The sequence below is a fragment of the Lacerta agilis genome, chromosome 12 (assembly GCF_009819535.1).
Source record: "Lacerta agilis isolate rLacAgi1 chromosome 12, rLacAgi1.pri, whole genome shotgun sequence".
Lineage (NCBI taxonomy): Eukaryota > Metazoa > Chordata > Lepidosauria > Squamata > Lacertidae > Lacerta > Lacerta agilis.
In genome coordinates, this window is record NC_046323.1 from 32,750,208 (window position 1) to 32,766,873 (window position 16,666).

General features: G+C 44.2%; 1 protein-coding gene across 1 annotated transcript in view; it reads left to right on the forward strand.

Moving 5' to 3' along the window:
• The window catches only part of ABCB1 (ATP binding cassette subfamily B member 1), a 53,199-nt gene that overhangs the window by 18,600 nt on the left and 17,933 nt on the right, over positions 1-16,666 (forward strand). Inside the window, exons 9-16 of the mRNA XM_033165402.1 lie at positions 506-677; positions 4,628-4,741; positions 5,338-5,448; positions 6,724-6,849; positions 8,509-8,712; positions 10,491-10,661; positions 13,891-14,052; positions 16,036-16,209. Coding sequence (XP_033021293.1) covers positions 506-677; positions 4,628-4,741; positions 5,338-5,448; positions 6,724-6,849; positions 8,509-8,712; positions 10,491-10,661; positions 13,891-14,052; positions 16,036-16,209 — 1,234 coding nt within the window. The remainder of the gene's footprint in view (positions 1-505; positions 678-4,627; positions 4,742-5,337; positions 5,449-6,723; positions 6,850-8,508; positions 8,713-10,490; positions 10,662-13,890; positions 14,053-16,035; positions 16,210-16,666) is intronic.

Here is a 16,666-nt window from a genome sequence, read left to right on the forward strand (position 1 = left end):
AAATTTGCCCCAAAGGGTCAACAACTTTGAGCAAAAAACAACAACAACCCAACAACAACTTTTCTGTCCGGATTTTCACTGTTTGAAATATGACGACCCTACCAAACTAAATGGTAAAATCTGAACCCTGGCTAAATGCCACCAAAGGTTAGTGAGCAGTAGGCCAGTACCACTCCCCACCCCCTTGTTGATGATTTAAAATGAGAAGGGCCATAGCTCAGTGGTAGAACATCTGTTCTGCATGCCGGAGGCCCCATGCTTAACCCTTAGCATCTCTGGAGAGAGGATCCTGCCTGAAACCCTGGGCAGTGTAGACAACACTGAGCAAGATGGACCAATGGTCTGACATGGTATGAGGCAGTATCCTAAACTATTTTATGTGTGAATGGACTGGGTATTTTCAAAGAAATTCTAGCAAAAATAAATAATAAAAATGGGAGAGAAAATGCATTTTCCTATCAATTGGAGATCATTTCATTCAATCAGTTTGCTATTTTTCTTCCAGATACCATAAAAATTTAGAAGATGCTAAAAGAATTGGAATTAAAAAGGCTGTGACTGCCAATATGTCCATGGGGATTGCTTTCTTATTAATATATGCTGCATATGCCTTGGCTTTCTGGTATGGAACTACCTTGATATTGGATGAAGGTTACACCATTGGGGAAGTCCTGACAGTAAGTGTTGGTGAACAGCTGTTCAGTGTTCTCTCCGGTGTTGTTGTTGTTTAGTCGTTTCCGACTCTTCGTGACCCCATGGACCAGAGCACGCCAGGCACTCCTATCTTCCACTGCCTTCCACAGTTTGGTCAGACTCGTGTTGGTAGCTTCGAGAACACTGTCCAACCATCTCTTCCTCTGTCGTCCCATTCTCCTTGTGCCCTCAATCTTTCCCAACATCAGGGTTTTTTCCAGGGAGTCTTCTCTTCTCATGAGGTGGCCAAAGTACTGGAGCCTCAGCTTTAGGATCTGTCCTTCCAATGAGCACTCAGGGCTGATTTCTTTAAGAATGGATAGGTTTGATCTTCTTACAGTCCATGGGACTCTCAAGAGTCTCCTCCAGCACCATAATTCTAAAGCATCAATTCTTCGGCGATCAGCCTTCTTTATGGTCCAGCTTTCTCTCCATACCCTCCACCCAAAAAAGGACATATTCTGTACTGAAATTCAAGATTGCTCAGAGGCCAAGTGGGTCTTTTTGATGAATGATGTAGCTATGTACATTTCACTACCTATGAACTGTCATATTGGTAGACGCATAAAAGCACCCACAAAATAAATGAAGTATTGCATTTTTTAATCCTGCTTCTCCTCCCAAAAGAACTAAGGGTGCCAGACAGCAAAACGATGCCATTTTGGAAAAACATTGGCCCTGTTTGCTGGGGCTGATGGGAATTGTAGTGCAGAAGCATTTTGAGGGCCAAAGGTTCCCCACACCTGGTCTAGACCATACTGAGCTAGATAGATGGTCTCAGTATAAGGCAGCTTCCTATTTTCCTCCAGGCTCTGGGGGGGTCCTTGAGCAAGACACCCTCCATGTGCCAAATTCAGCAGGTCTACCACCTTACTGCAGTAGATTCCAGGATGCTTTTGTCAGTAGGAACCCGTGCTGGGATTGTGGGATGTCTGCAAATGTCCAACCTTGACAACCCTTTACACTGTCCCTGTCCGTCACTTTGAGAGTGTTCCTTTGGACCAGTCTGTTGGTTCATAGCTTTGCTTTGCTTTCCCCATATCCAAGTCTGTGATGACTTGGTCTGCTTGCTCCATCGCTGCCTAATTTTCTTCTGTGTCCCTGACCTTGCTTGAACTTTCTACTTCAAGTTCCCAGGCCACTGACGCCAACTACATCCTGGTTTATCCCCTGACACATGCGCTAGCTTCCTTCCATTGTGCAGCCGAGCATTGTGGTGCTATGCTCCCCCTGCCAATTTCCACCTATTTAAGCAAGGAGGAGGAAAGGGGCTGTATATTATGATTTGGGGAGGCTCCTCATACCTCTCACTCACTTGCTGGCACAGCATGAAAAGGCATAGTTTGGGGAGCAGGTGGGGGAGGTACACAGTGTTTTTCATCCCCTCCCCTGTTCTGCCTTCCAAAATGTGGAGCCAGGCATTAGGAAAAAAACGAATGCATACAGAACTGCTCTACACCTCATAAGTAATGCTTTTAGGCACAGGAGGATTTTCCATTGATTTAGGAGAATACAGTGGTACCCCGCTAGACGAATGCTTCGCTAGACGAAAAACTCGCTAGACGAAAGCATTCGTCTAGCGGGAGGCTGCCCCGCTAGACGAAAAAGTCTATGGGGCTGCCTCGCAAGACGAAAAAATTTCGTCTTTTTTTTTTTCGTTTTGCGGAGCGCGGCTCCCATTGCCGCTCCGCAAGACGAAAACCCCGCTAGACGAAAATTTTCGCGGGACGAATTATTTTCGTCTAGCGGGGCACCACTGTAGTTGGTTTGTGGCTTTATAACTTAAGGGGATCCAGAAGCACCATCTCAAGATAATTTTCATTGGTTCATGAGCCACTACACAAGCCTATTGGGTAAAGGCCCTGGGGCTGGTGGCTGTGAGGTTGGCTTTAGCGCCTGAGCATTGGCGCGGGTTTCCATTGTGGGTTTTCTAGAGTAGGGTGATCTTAGGGCTTTAATGTAGCAAGTGACACAGAGTTGCCTGGTGATACTCCACTATTGCCAAGGTTAGCATGGCATTTTATGCGGAGATAATCTAAAAACACTATTTTGCAGTGGAACTTTTTCCTTGTACTTAAACCTTCCCTTGTGCTTATACCTGCCTGATCTCATTAAAATTGGACACAACATTCTCTGGACTGCATTATTTTTATGGGGACAGCAAATCAAGTTGCCACTGGTTTATGTTTTGTGTTGTTGTTGTTGTTGTTGTTGTTGTTTATTCGGAAGTATAACATGCTTTCTAGAGACTGTAATTACCAGGGATCTGCTGGGAGCCTGAAGGGCCCTTCCCTGCCTCTCTCCACCTCGCTTGGGGCGGGGCCTGACAGGCTCCATAAAGCAGTGTTTTTCAACCTTTTTTGGGCAAAGGCACACTTGTTTCATGAAAAAAATCACGAGGCACACCACCATTAGAAAACGTTAAAAAATTTAACTCTGTGCCTATATTGACTATATATAAAGTAATTTTTCAATTTTTCCCACGGCACACCAGGCAACATCTCGCGGCACACTAGTGTGCCACGGAACAGTGGTTGAAAAACACTGGCCTAATTGGTTCAAATATAAATACCACCCTATGGAACAGATGCTCCAAAGGTAGCAAATCATTATTTTATAGCATTAAATGAGGGTTTCTAATGGCGGAATTCTATGCCTGTCTACTCTTGTACCTGCGATACATTGATGATATTTTTATTATCTGGACACATGGTCAACAGACCCTGGATACCTTCCACCAGACATTCAATGACTTTCACCCATCCATCAACCTAACAATGAACCAATCTATGCAAGAAATACATTTTTTGGACACTACTATAAAAATACAGGATGGACACATAGACACCACCTTATACCGTAAACCAGTGTTTTTCAACCTTTTTTGGGCAAAGGCACACTTGTTTCATGAAAAAAATCACGAGGCACACCACCATTAGAAAATGTTTAAAAAATTAACTCTGTGCCTATATTGACTATATATAAAGTAATTTTCCCACGGCACACCAGGCAACATCTCGCGGCACACTAGTGTGCCACGGAACAGTGGTTGAAAAACACTGCCATAAAGGACTACTGCTGCTGCTGCTGCTGCTGCTGCTTGACAGAGAGGGCTTTTTAAATATTGTTTTTATTTCTTATCTATGTCATTTTAGATTGTTATTGATATTGTTTTATTTTTATTTTTAGATTTTATGATTTATGTGGAAATGGTTTTCCATTTGGTTGTGTACCTTTTGATGTGTTTTGTTTATGACTTTTGTTATGTTAGTAATTATGTACATCTTGTCATGTTGTAAGCCGCCTTGAGCATTGTTTTTATTTTATATATGTATATATATATATATATATATATAACGCCTTGAGCATTGTTTTAACTATGGAAAGGCAGCATACAAATAATATAATGCTGATGATGATGGTGATGATGATTTACTTTTCAGTAAATATGCTTAGAACTGGACTTTTAGAAGTTCCTTGGAATTTCTCTGGATTGCACTCAATCAGGGATCTTATCAGATATTTAATCCTCAGTACTTTTTATTGAGCTTTCATCCTGATTTGCACGAAGTTTGGGGGGGGGTGTACAATGCTGGCTATTTATTGAGATTTCCTTATTTCTGTGTGGGGAGATTATGCAATTGTTATCCCATTATTTTTTTTAAAGTGTATTTCCCCATTACTTTCTAATCTTTTTAGTGGGTGGGGTGACCAAAATGTCAAATCCGCTTTAATCATGCAACCTGTGTTTGCTGGTATGCGATCCCATCTGCAAAACAACAGTCTGGAAGCACCAGTCTGCCTTTGTTACCTGCTAGATACATGTCTGTTCGCTGGAGATCAGCCACATCACAGTTAAGGGATGTGGCTCCTATCTGGCAAAAAGGATTCATAAACATATTTTCTTTCTTCTTTGACAAATATTCCTGTTTAGGTCTTCTTCGCTGTTCTGATTGGCGCCTTTTGCATCGGTCAGGTGACTCCAAACCTAGAAGCGTTTGCTATTGCAAGGGGAGCAGCTTATGCAATATTCAACATCATAGACAATGTAAGCTTCCTTTTTAGAGTTGTAGCTTGATATGATAGAGAGACAAAATGTTTGAGATCTAAGTTTGTAATCACCACTGGCTGAGATCTACCTACCTCACTGGGTTGTTGTGATGATCAAATGTGGAGGGGGAGAACCATGTACATCACTTTGGACCCCTTGGAGGAAAGGTAGGGTATAATTGCGGCTTTTCCTTCCCTGCTTTGGTTGCAAGGAAAATCCTTCCTCTGATGTTGGCATTGGGAAGAAATCCTCCCAGTGGAAGCTTTTCTTCCTAGGTAATGGTGGTCATAGATGATGTGGGGTGTTAGTTGGAGCTGTGGTGGGGAAGAAAGAGTTAAACCTCTCTTTCCCATGACTGTGTTCCTGATTAAAAGGGGAACTGTTTGTTTTAAAAGGAACAAACTTGACATGTTTGCTAAAGACAGTAGCATCTAGTCTAGATGGGTCTCTACTGGTGATGCTTTGCATGGGCGTATGAAGTGAATAGAATCTTTACATGAATCTTCATATCCAAGATTTCACTTTGGTTCCAAGTTTCAAGAGAACGAAACTGACCTGAATTTGATTTTTTTATCTTCCTTTCTTTTCTGCAGGAACCTAAAATTGACAGTTATTCGCCAGCTGGCTACAAACCCGACCAAATTAAAGGAAATCTGGCTTTCCAAAATGTGCATTTCAAATATCCCTCAAGGCCAGATGTTCAGGTACTCTATGAGTTAAAATTCATATGACTTCCCACTTACCGCCGTTGAAAATTTAGCATTATGTTTGCAAGTGTTAAGGGGGAAACCAATACACAGTCCGAATGGTGTCTAAAATGCATGATCAAGCTCAACTGTTCTAAGTGCTTTTATTGACATAGACTCATAGAATCGTAGAGTTGGAAGGGACCTGAGGGTCATCTAGTCCAACCCCCTGCAACGCAAGAACCTTTTGCCTAAAGCAGGGCTCGAAACCCTATTGGAGCTGAACAATAACTGAGTCCCACTGACCCCTGTACTGAAAGCAGATTCTTCACACCGATACAAATGTTGGACATCTTGGGCACAATCTGCATGCAAATCCTTTTTGTTTGTGAGGCATCCTCTTATCAGTATTTTTGCAAATGTATTTGCTGTTCATTTTTGTTATTATTTGTTACCTGCCCTTCTCCAGATTCTTCCAGGGTCAGTTACAGCATATGAAAACACTGCAGAATTAAAATGACAATAAACACCAACAACCCCCACCCATAAAGACACAATGGTATAAACACTGGGTTCTTTTGTGCTGTAAACCGTTATCTATTTTTTTTATTTTAGCTGTAATCTAATTTTTTGAGTTTTTGAAGCTCAGTAGTGAATGCTGGTTTTGACATTTCCTGGCTTTTGTCCATTAAAGCCAGACAGACAAAACACACACATACCTCCATATATGGCCCGGTCAGACTTGCTGTGATGAAATCTGTTTCAAGGCAGCTAACATAAGAACAGCCTGCTGGATCAGGCCAATGGCCCATCTATCTGAAGAAGTGTGCATGTACATGAAAGCTCATACTAATAACAAACTTAGTTGGTCTCTAACGTGCTACTGGAAGGAATTTTTTTTATTTATTTTTTCGACTATGGCAGACCAACATGGCTACCTACCTGTAACTAGGCCCATCTAACTGTGCATCCTATTCTCACACTGGGCAACCAGATGCCTGCAGGAAGCCAGCAAGCAGGTTCCAAGCACAAGAGCATTCTCCCATCCTGTGGTTCCTAGCAATTGGTATTCAGGAGCATTGCTGGCCTCCAATTACAGGTGTTTGCGTCAGGGAAACCTGCCGTGTCTGATTCGTACTTGTGAATGTGCTCCAATGCCGCTTGGTTTTCTCTGAGCTTGCATCATGACTGTGCATTCCAAGGACCTGGATACTGCACAACCCTTGCAAATAAAATAATAAAATTACAGCAGCTCTCGTTGTGTCCATCCCGCCCCCCCCCCCCCGCATCCAGGTGTTAAAAGGCTTGAATCTGAAAGTTAACAGTGGACAGACAGTGGCCTTGGTAGGCAGTAGCGGTTGTGGGAAAAGTACGACTGTTCAACTGATCCAGAGGTTTTATGATCCTCTTGAAGGCATGGTAAGATACTTGATCCAAATGCCCATAAAATGTTTTGTTCCCCCATGAGCACTGTCAATATTAAATGTCAGATTATGGATGTTTTATATGACGTGGATGTAAAAGTCTGATTTCCTATATCTGCCCTGAAGTATTCAGGGTAAATAAGTGTCAGTCTTGCTGTTAATATTCTTCAGATGAAATTCTTAAGACACAGATTATTATTATTAAAAAAAAAAACCTTACACTTGCTTTTCTTTATAATATAAACTCAAAGCTAGTTATGAAAGAATTAGTAAAACACATAAAATGCAGTAAAAACAGTTGAAGTGGAGCCGTAACCTATTTCAAACAATGAAACAATTCAGCAGGATAAAACAATTCAGCATAAAAACTGGGAGGCAGAACTCTGATCTGTACAAAATGAAAACCAGGAAATACAACAAGGTCTTAGGAGTTCGACAGGAAGGAGCAGGACAGAACCCTCTAGGGATGAAGTCCCACATCCGCACCATGCATCTAAAATGCATGGCTTCCCACAAAGGATCTACAGTTCCCTGGATTCTTTGGCGAGGGAGTCATGTGCTTTAAATATGGGGGCAGCATGTGTGCTGCCATAGAGAAGCTGGTCTTCAGAATCAGTTGCAAGGCGAGTCTGTGAGAGAGTTTCAGGTCTCAACTGATGGCAGCTCTTCTTCCACCTGGACCTCTGCCTGCCTCCCCTCCATTCTCTTACAACTTTTCCTGACATCTCCTTCCCAAAACCCAGCCTAAAATAACCGAAACTGTGCTTCTTTACATCAGGAGTGGCTAACTCCCAGTTCAGAGGCAGAGCTACCTGCTCCAACACCCACCCACCCCCAAAAAAACACCCTTCACTTATTTTTATGACAACAAAAAAAGGAAAACAAATAGATGCAGTGCTGGGATGAACATATGCCAGTGCCTTAATGAAGAGACATTTTACTCCTTCACTAGTCATTATATTGATAATTTGATGAGTAAGGAGGAGGCAATAATTCTCCCCTTCCTCAGCTGATCTGCATAGATCAGCTGCGGGTGTGTGTGTGTGTCAGGGGCTGTGTATGCATGTGAGAATGTGGGTTGGCCGCACCCACCAGTAGCACACAACCACCAAAAGGTTGGCCAAGGCTGAATGCAGCCCTCAAACTGTAGCAGTGTGGTGTAGTGGCAAGAGACTAGGAGCTGGGAGACCAGGGTTCAAATCCCCATGCAACCATGAAGCTCACAGGGGTGCCCTGTGCCAGCTTGAGCTCCTTGGAGGAAAAGGTGGGAAGGAAATGCCCTAAATAAATAAGGAAGTTTAGCCACCCCTGCTTTACATGCCCGTGTCCTCCTCCTTGACTAGGTCTATTTCCTCTTTTTCTTTCTTTTGACAGGCTTACCTCAGATTTGTCTATCCCTCTTCCACGAAAACCTTGCAGCTGACTACCACTAGTAATAAGCTGTTGTTTGATCCTGTCCCTATCCAACACCCTCTCCCCTACTTTCCTGACTAGATATGCCCCTTTCTTCCACTCCCCTTTTCAAACTATGTACTGTACCCATGATAATATTTTCCCTTTTACTTCACACATTCCTTTTTATGACCGTTTGCCAATATTTATTCTGATTTCTGAGTGGAACTCTCTTGTGTGATTTGTGTGTGCTTCGTTTTAGATTACCATTGATGATCAGGATATCAAGACCCTGAATTTAAGATACCTGAGGGAGATTATAGGTGTGGTGAACCAGGAGCCTGTGTTATTCCATACCACGATTGCAGAAAACATTCGATACGGCCGTGCAGACGTCACCATGGAAGAGATTGAAAAAGCTGCCAAGGAAGCCAATGCTTATGACTTCATCATGAAACTGCCCAATGTGAGAAATCAGGATACCCTCCTCTGCTCATCTTATTTTAATAACTAAAAAAGTTGGAGTTCTTGATAGAGGCGATGCAGAAAATTGTAGAGAAACAAGAACTCAGCCCACAATGATGATTTAAATGATTCAAGTTTTTCAAGTCTCTTATGGATAGATTTATTTCTTAAAAGTTTATATGCCAGGTGAAATTAATGTGCCAGGACAAGGCCCTGTTTCGGAGAGTCTTAAAGTTTTAAGGTCGATGTGGTTGGGGCTGATGGGCTTTGTAGTTTAAAACATCTAGAAGGCAGCAGGTTAGGGAAGGCTGTAGCTTTTTAAAGGTCTCATGTGGAGTTTGGAAGAAGAATCAACAGTGTTTCCTATATCTTGTGGGTTTTTTTAATTTAAAGGTTGAAGGTCTTTTTTATTTACGTGGCACCATGCACACAATTCTTCACAAAGCAGCACATGCAAAAGCAGTGCAAGGGGTTGACAAAGACAGGGAAGAAACTTGGAGGGTGAAGGTGACAGTGGTACGTGTGTGTTCCCTGAGAAGAGGAATTTATTGTTAGACCACACTGGGAATAGTTGCTTGGGGGTGGGGGAGTGGGGAATAGAGGACTCCTAGCAGCTCTCGGCACCTGTAACAGGCTACGGCTCCCAGAATTCTTTGGGGGAAGCCATGGCTGTTTAAAACGATATGATACTGATTTAAATGTATAATACCAATGAGGCCTGTGTCCGTTAGAGCTGCCACTACTGCTAGCAAGAGATTCACTAAAACAAGGCTTTTTAAAATATTAAAATCAGTTGTCAAAGTTTAAATACAGGTCTCATGTTTTAATCACTTTTTTAAAGTTCAATTATTTGAAAGGGCAGTGGTTCAAGGGCGTACTGTAAACTGAGAATTAGTTTATTTTCACCTTCCTGTGCATGTTGGCTATGAGGTCTATTTTCACACACATTATTATTATTTTTTCTCTAAATATAGATGAACTTTCCTAGGTAAATAAACAACCCAAAAATGTTTCTTGAAATCCCTGGTGCTTGGTGCAAGTATTTTTCTAGCCGCTGAACACGTGGTGTGTTTTCAGCAAGCAAAACACACATAACACACTTGTATATTTATTCAATTATTTAGACCAAATTTTCCAGGATGACTTACGGTCTGTGCCTCAGAATTCCTAAGTAGAGATGACCTTCATGCAGGAAAAGTTTCATGGTGACGGGTGTGCAATGTCAGTGTGGACATGTATGTGGGTGTGTGGAATAAACCATGGGTAGGCAAACTAAGGCCCAGGGGCCAGATCCAGCCCAATCGCCTTCTAAATCCGGCCCACGGACGGTCCGGGATTCAGCGTGTTTTTCTATGAGTAGAATGAGTGGTTTTATTTAAAATGCATCTCTGGGTTATTTGTGGGGCATAGGAATTCGTTCATATTTCCCCCCAAAAAAAATATAGTCCGGCCCCCCACAAGGTCTGAGGGACAGTGGACTGGCCCCCTGCTGAAAAAGTTTGCTGACCCCTGGTCAGTAAACACATGTCCCCTCTTAGCCAGCCCTCTGCCAGTGGAGCCAAAACATGAGTGGGTGTGACCAAAGTGGATGTACTGGCCACACCCACTCTTGTATTGGCTCCACCCATTATTAGCATGCAGTCCTTGTCCCCAAGACCTGGCCAAGAGAAAATGCCATCTGTGGGCCAAAAATTAATCCCTAACCCTGGTATAATATATCAGGCCATAACATCATTTCTTGGTTCTGAGCTGTTGCTGGTTTTTTCCCCTGTTTTGCAGACGTTTCACACTATGGTTGGAGAAAGAGGAGCCCAGCTAAGTGGAGGACAGAAGCAAAGGATAGCAATTGCCCGTGCTCTTGTCCGGAACCCCAAGATCCTGTTGCTGGATGAGGCAACATCAGCTTTGGATACCGAAAGCGAAGCTGTGGTTCAGGCAGCACTGGACAAGGTCTGTTCCTCCATGAAAACCTTACATAGTAGAAAATGAATGGCTTACAAATAACTTACGATGAAGAACAGGTTTCATTAACGAGAGCAGTGATCTCCTTACACGATGGGCCTTTCCTGCCTCTTTCTCTCCCACTGACATGAAAGGGCAGCAAAGTCTCAGTCATTTGAACTTATTGTTGCATTTATACTTTTAGGGAGTATATGTATGGGAGGGGTGTTAGGGGAGCGGTAGTCCCTCTGGTGAAGGATGTGTTGTCGTGCTCCTTCTGGGGTAGTTTGGTCCCCACCCTGCACTCAGCTCTCACCTGTGTCTCCCATAATAAGCTGTCACCATGCCACAGCGACCACACCCCAGGAAACGGCTTTTGACTGTCCAGCTGAACCAGGTGAGGGTAGCCAATGGGTCTCAAACCCCTAGTGAGATAGGGACCTCCCGCTGCATGCGAAGACAGGCTCTGATGGACTGAGTGGACAAGACCAATAGTGGGTCCAACAGTCAATCAGGCAGTTTCTTCATGTGCTATAGAGGGAAGTGAGGGGCAGGTGGGGCTGGGAAAGTAGCCCGCCTGGAAGAAGGAAAATTCTGATCCTAATCCTCTGCTGCCTTGCGGCTACACTCATTGGTGAGAAAGGCTTTTGGAGTAAACCCATACCTACTGCCTTGTGGGACATCTTCAGGAGAAGAAAAGGCTAAGAAGTAAACACTGCACAAATCCATAGTGGAGTCCCTTGTGGCAACTCCTGCAGCCAAGCTGGTGTCAAACATATTGCTCTGATTTCCTTTGGACCACACATCAGCAAGGCTGGGCGGGGGTGGGCCTTGTCATTTGGGCAACCCAGGCTTGCACCCCAGAGAGGTCACTTCTGTGCTGCCAATCAGCAAAACCTACAGTATCTGGGAGCAGTTACAAGTTACCGGTCTCTGTACCACAGGAGGCACTGTGATTCTCCAGTGGTTTGACGTCACCCCTGGAGGCACACTCCCTCGTCTCATGAGAAAGATGGATGCCAGCTGCTTGGGACATGGGATTTTCTGCCGCAGGTGCCAGCCTTGGATGCCGTGCACTTGATTTGGAGGGTGGGCATTTGCTGCTCCACACCAGGCAGCAAAATCTGCCTTTGCCACAGCCCTGCCTGAAGGTCAGGGAACCTCCAGGAAGGGCCTGTGATGAAGAAGAAGAGACGAAGAGTTTGGATTTGATATCCCGCTTTATCACTACCCAAAGGAGTCTCAAAGTGGCTCACAGTCTCCTTTCCCTTCCTCCCCCACAACAAACACTCTGTGAGGTGAGTGGGGCTGAGATACTTCAAAGAGGTGTGACTAGGCCAAGGTCACCCAGCAGCTGCATGTGGAGGAGCGGAGACACGAACCCAATTCCCCAAATTACGAGTCTACTGCTCTTAACCACTACACCACACTGGTTCTCAGTGATGAGTTACAGCAGGGGACTGAAGTTGGAGGAGGGAATTTACAGAATGGAGGGGTCTTCCTCGCACCAGCGAAGATGCCTCTCTATACAGGGCACTCTCTTGGATGCCAGCAAATATGCTTAAATGCATTTCAAAAACAGATACAGTGTTGTTTTAAAAGGGAGCTGCTTATAAGGATCTGGTCCTCTTCTGTATGCGTATTTCAGTTTAGGAGAGGCAATTAAAGCATGCCTCACTTGAAAGTGAAATCGAGAGTATTGACTGTTTTGAAGGATGGATGGGTCGCCATCCCAAAACGGAGCAGGTGTGTTGTAATCATTATTGACAGATTCCTATGGGAATTGCAGAGAAGCCCAGGAGTTGGTTCCAAAATGCCTCTATACCTGCTTTTGTTTCTGATGTTGAAAGCTAAAGTGGGACTGTGGGCATGTGAGATAGGGATGGGAAGAGCTGGTGCAATATCTGGTTAATTAGTTACCTTCCCGGGGTTGCTATGGATTGTTCCTGACTGTGAGGAATCTTAACTCAAATTAAAGATTAATGAGCAGGATAACTGGATGCCAAAAGGTTTTAGCACAGAAGTAATGTGTGCTAAATACTACACTTTAAAAAAAAAGAGAGACTTTGAAAGGTGGCTAGGCACAGCTATCCATCCTTTCACCTCTTCCTGGACCAGGACCAGAAAAGGCTTCAGGTCAAATCAGTTCAATGTCGTGCAGTGCGTTACTGAATTACCTTGTGGAAGATCCAAATTCAGCTCCATTCCTGGGTGTGCCACTCTCTGGCTGTACTTGGGCTGATCAGTTGCTCTCTTGCTGAGTTCCTGTTGAGGTCAAATAAAGATAAAAATATTTTTGTGCACTGGAAGAGTTTGGTGCAAGTGGTTTTAAAACCAATAGGTGGTGCATCTGAGCGTGTGCAGATTACCTTTCTTCTGCTAATAAACCGGAAAGAGGTTACAGGGCAGAACTAAGCCATGATGGCTGTGTGAGAGATCATTAGAAACTGAAGAATCAAAGCTCAGTGATACCAAAGGTGTTGGATTCAATCCTCTGAGGCTAGGAATGACTCCTGCCTGGAACCCTGGAGAAGCCTTTTTCCTGTCAAGCATCTCATCCCCACAGAGTTGGATCTTTTGAGGACTGCATGCTGGTGGTGAATGGGGTCAGAGCCAAAAGTGGGTGCTGCAGGCTCCCCTCTCATCTCTCAGCATCTTTCTGCCACTTCCCTCTCTGAAACATACTTTCCCATCTTTGCTTTACCTACTTGCATGAAATTAGGACACTGCCTGCATGGCTCTAAGGCTGCATTCCCTGGGATAGACTGTACTGAGGTAGAAAGCTTCCAGGTGCTAGTCCGTCTACGTACCAGTGGCGCCAGGTTCCCTCCAAGATGGGGGGGGCTGGTGCGTGTTGCGTGCATATGTTGTCATGTGTGCATCGCTTGATATCACATATGTCTCCTGACACTGCACAGGCCAGTGCAGTTGCACCAGACCCCCTCAATATTGGGGTGGGGGGGGCTGGACCCCCTTCAAACAAATATTGAGTTGGTGTGCCTGCTGCATTCTGACTGCTTTTTCTTTAGCAATTTTGAGCAAGGCCCATAGCTCAATGGCAGAGCACCTTACAGAGCTACTGCCAGTGAGTGTAGACTGGGCTGCCCTTGAGGGATTAACGTCTCTGTGTAAGACAGCTTCTTATGTTCCTTTGCCAAGTTAATGGAAGCTGTAAAATGTGGTGCAAAGACTTGTGAACATAGGCCTATGTTAACTGAATCTGAATGTGTCTCTTTAGGCAAGGGAAGGTCGCACAACTATTGTAATCGCTCATCGGTTATCTACAGTCCGCAACGCAGACCTCATAGCTGCTTTTGAAGATGGCTCCATCACAGAGCAAGGGACACATAATGAGCTCATAGCAAAGAAAGGAGTTTATTTCAAACTTGTTAATATGCAGGTACTGGTTCGTTTCTTTTCTTTTCTCCCCTTTTGTCACGTTGGCCTATAAGTCCTCTCGAACTGAGTTCTGTTCCTATTTGTCCCTGTGGCCCAACTCCACCAAGTCCTTTGGGAATTGACGCTGCAATGCTACCTCTTTTCCTATATGCACAGTCCTATCGACTGTGCTTGATTCTGCTAATCGCCTTGCAAAAGTGCACCGTTCTGGTCACATTCACACCATACATATAAAGCACTACAATACCACTTTGAACAGTTGTGGCTACCTGCAAAGAATTCTGGGAGCTGTAGCCTGTTAAGGGTCCTGAGAGTTGTTGGGAGACTGATTGTTAAACCACTCTGGGAATTGTAGTTGTGTGGGTGGGAAAGAGGTCTCCAAACAATTCTCATGTGCACAGACATCGCTGCCGACATGCACAGTGGTTCATCTCTCTCTGCTTGGACCATTTTGTAAACTTTTAAATGTTTAATTCTGCAACAGCTGCTCCAAGGAATTGAATACATTCCTCTTTCTGTGCCGTGGGAGTCTGGGAACCACTTCTGATCCTCTTTAAAACAAAATAAAGTGGCGTTATTTATTTCGCCATACATTTATCTCACTCCTACACTTACCTGTTCATTCCTTTACAGTCCATTTAGTGACAGAATGCTGCAGGTTAATTTGCAGAATCAAACATACAGTGATACATTTGCTATTCTTGAGTTTTAGTTTAGGGAAAAGCCGAGTAAGAGGGACCACGGCATCCCACCTTTTCAATGGTAAGGATTCTGAACCACATTATAACAACCAGTACAAAATTATCTACTGGGGGTGGGTAGCATTTATAAAACAACTTGAGAAATCTTAATTCCCCAAACTCCAATACAAGCTGAACAGAGGAAACACAGTGTTTGTAAGTTTTTTCCTTTAAACAAAAATCTGATGGGTGGGTACAGGTAAGCAAAATAGATTTGCCAGTGATAATACATGCTCGCTGCGGCTGTGTTCTGCTATGGGCCCTACCAACAAAGAAGCTAAGGTTTGTCCACCATCCCTTCTCTTCTCCTCTGTCCAGGGCCGTCTTAAGCATATCCGGCGCCGTGGTACAAAGATCCCCCCGCCCCCCCATTTCCCAGAATTGTTGACCTTTTCCCAAGCCTCTGCGGGGATCGCTCTCCTGCTCGGGAAGGAAGCTGCACGCACGCCAGCTATATAGTTGGCGGGGCGCAGCTTCCATCCTAAGCCTCTGCAGAGATCGTTCTCCTCCCATGGAGGCTTGGGAGGCCAGCCATATGGTTGACGGAGCACAGGTGGCGGGCGTGCAGGGAAAGGGGAGGCCGCCGGCAAAGCTGCACAGCTCCCCCACTCGCTGGGGCATCCCTGAGAGGGCAGCACCCTGGCACAATGCGCCAGTAAGCCCAATAGGAAAGACGGCTCTGTCTCTACCCTATTTTGCTGAGTGTTGTTGTGTATGCTGAAGTTGGTCATTCACCAATCCATGTAGGAAAAGGATGTCATGCAGGAAATGCCACACAAGGCAGAGCTGAGGAACCTGTGGCCTTTCAGAGGTTTTTGGACTCGCAGCCTACTTCAGCCCCAGCAGGCATGGCGGGCAATCGGGGATAAGGGGAATTATAGTATAAATAACACAATTCCCATCCCTGTCCTCAGGCCTTTATATTATGACTGTCTATATTTAAATGGGTTTACTTTTTTATTTTAAAAAAATCATATGTATATTACTGTTGTTTGCAGTGTTGTTACTTGTACTGAGCCTTTGAGGGAAGGGCAAGTTAAAGGTCTAACTAATTAAATTTGAAAGTTGTGCCTTTTGTAAAACAACAACAACCCCAAAACCCACCAGACTTGATACAGGCACAAGTAATGTTTAATACATTCAGTTTTTATTCTTTTCAGTTCAGTGTATATAGTTCTATAAACATTTCACACCAGCATTTTGAAATCCAAATCTCTTTCAAAACTCCTGCTCTCTTATTTCAGTCAATTGATACTGAGGTTCATTCAGATGAAAATGAGCTCATTGATGGAAAAGGCATGTCAAAAGAGGCATTAAAAGACTTCTTGGCAAATGGAGTGCGAAGGCGTTCAACCCGCAAGAGCTTGAAAAGGCCAGAAGAGCAGGACAAAGACCTTGAGGTCCAAACTATTCAACCTGTAAGTGTCTCGGCTTTAAATTGCAACAGTGCTAATTGTGCTTTGTTTGTACACCAAGACACGGGCCAAGACTTTTTTTCCAGGTCTGCATCTCCTTGTTCCTGGCAGATATCTTATTCTGATGACTCCTTTGGTTTTCAGGGCTCGTCTCCTACCTTACTGCACCCCCAGTAGTTTCTCCTCTCCATAAGAGTTGCTCTTGTTGTGGATACACCTGGCAGCCTTGATTTGGTGGGGGGGATCCCCGAAGTCTGAACCTGGATGTTGAAGGATATGTGTCTGCGGTTCACACTTTACAAATTTGTTGAAGGAAACACATGCAGCAGCAAACAGAATGTAAAATGTGTAACCGCTCTCAGTTAAAAGATCTTCCTCTCTCCTTTTTCGAGACTTTCCTTAGTGAAGACCCATTACAAAGTCTTTCTAGAGCCACTTTGGTCCACCGGTTGATTTCTCT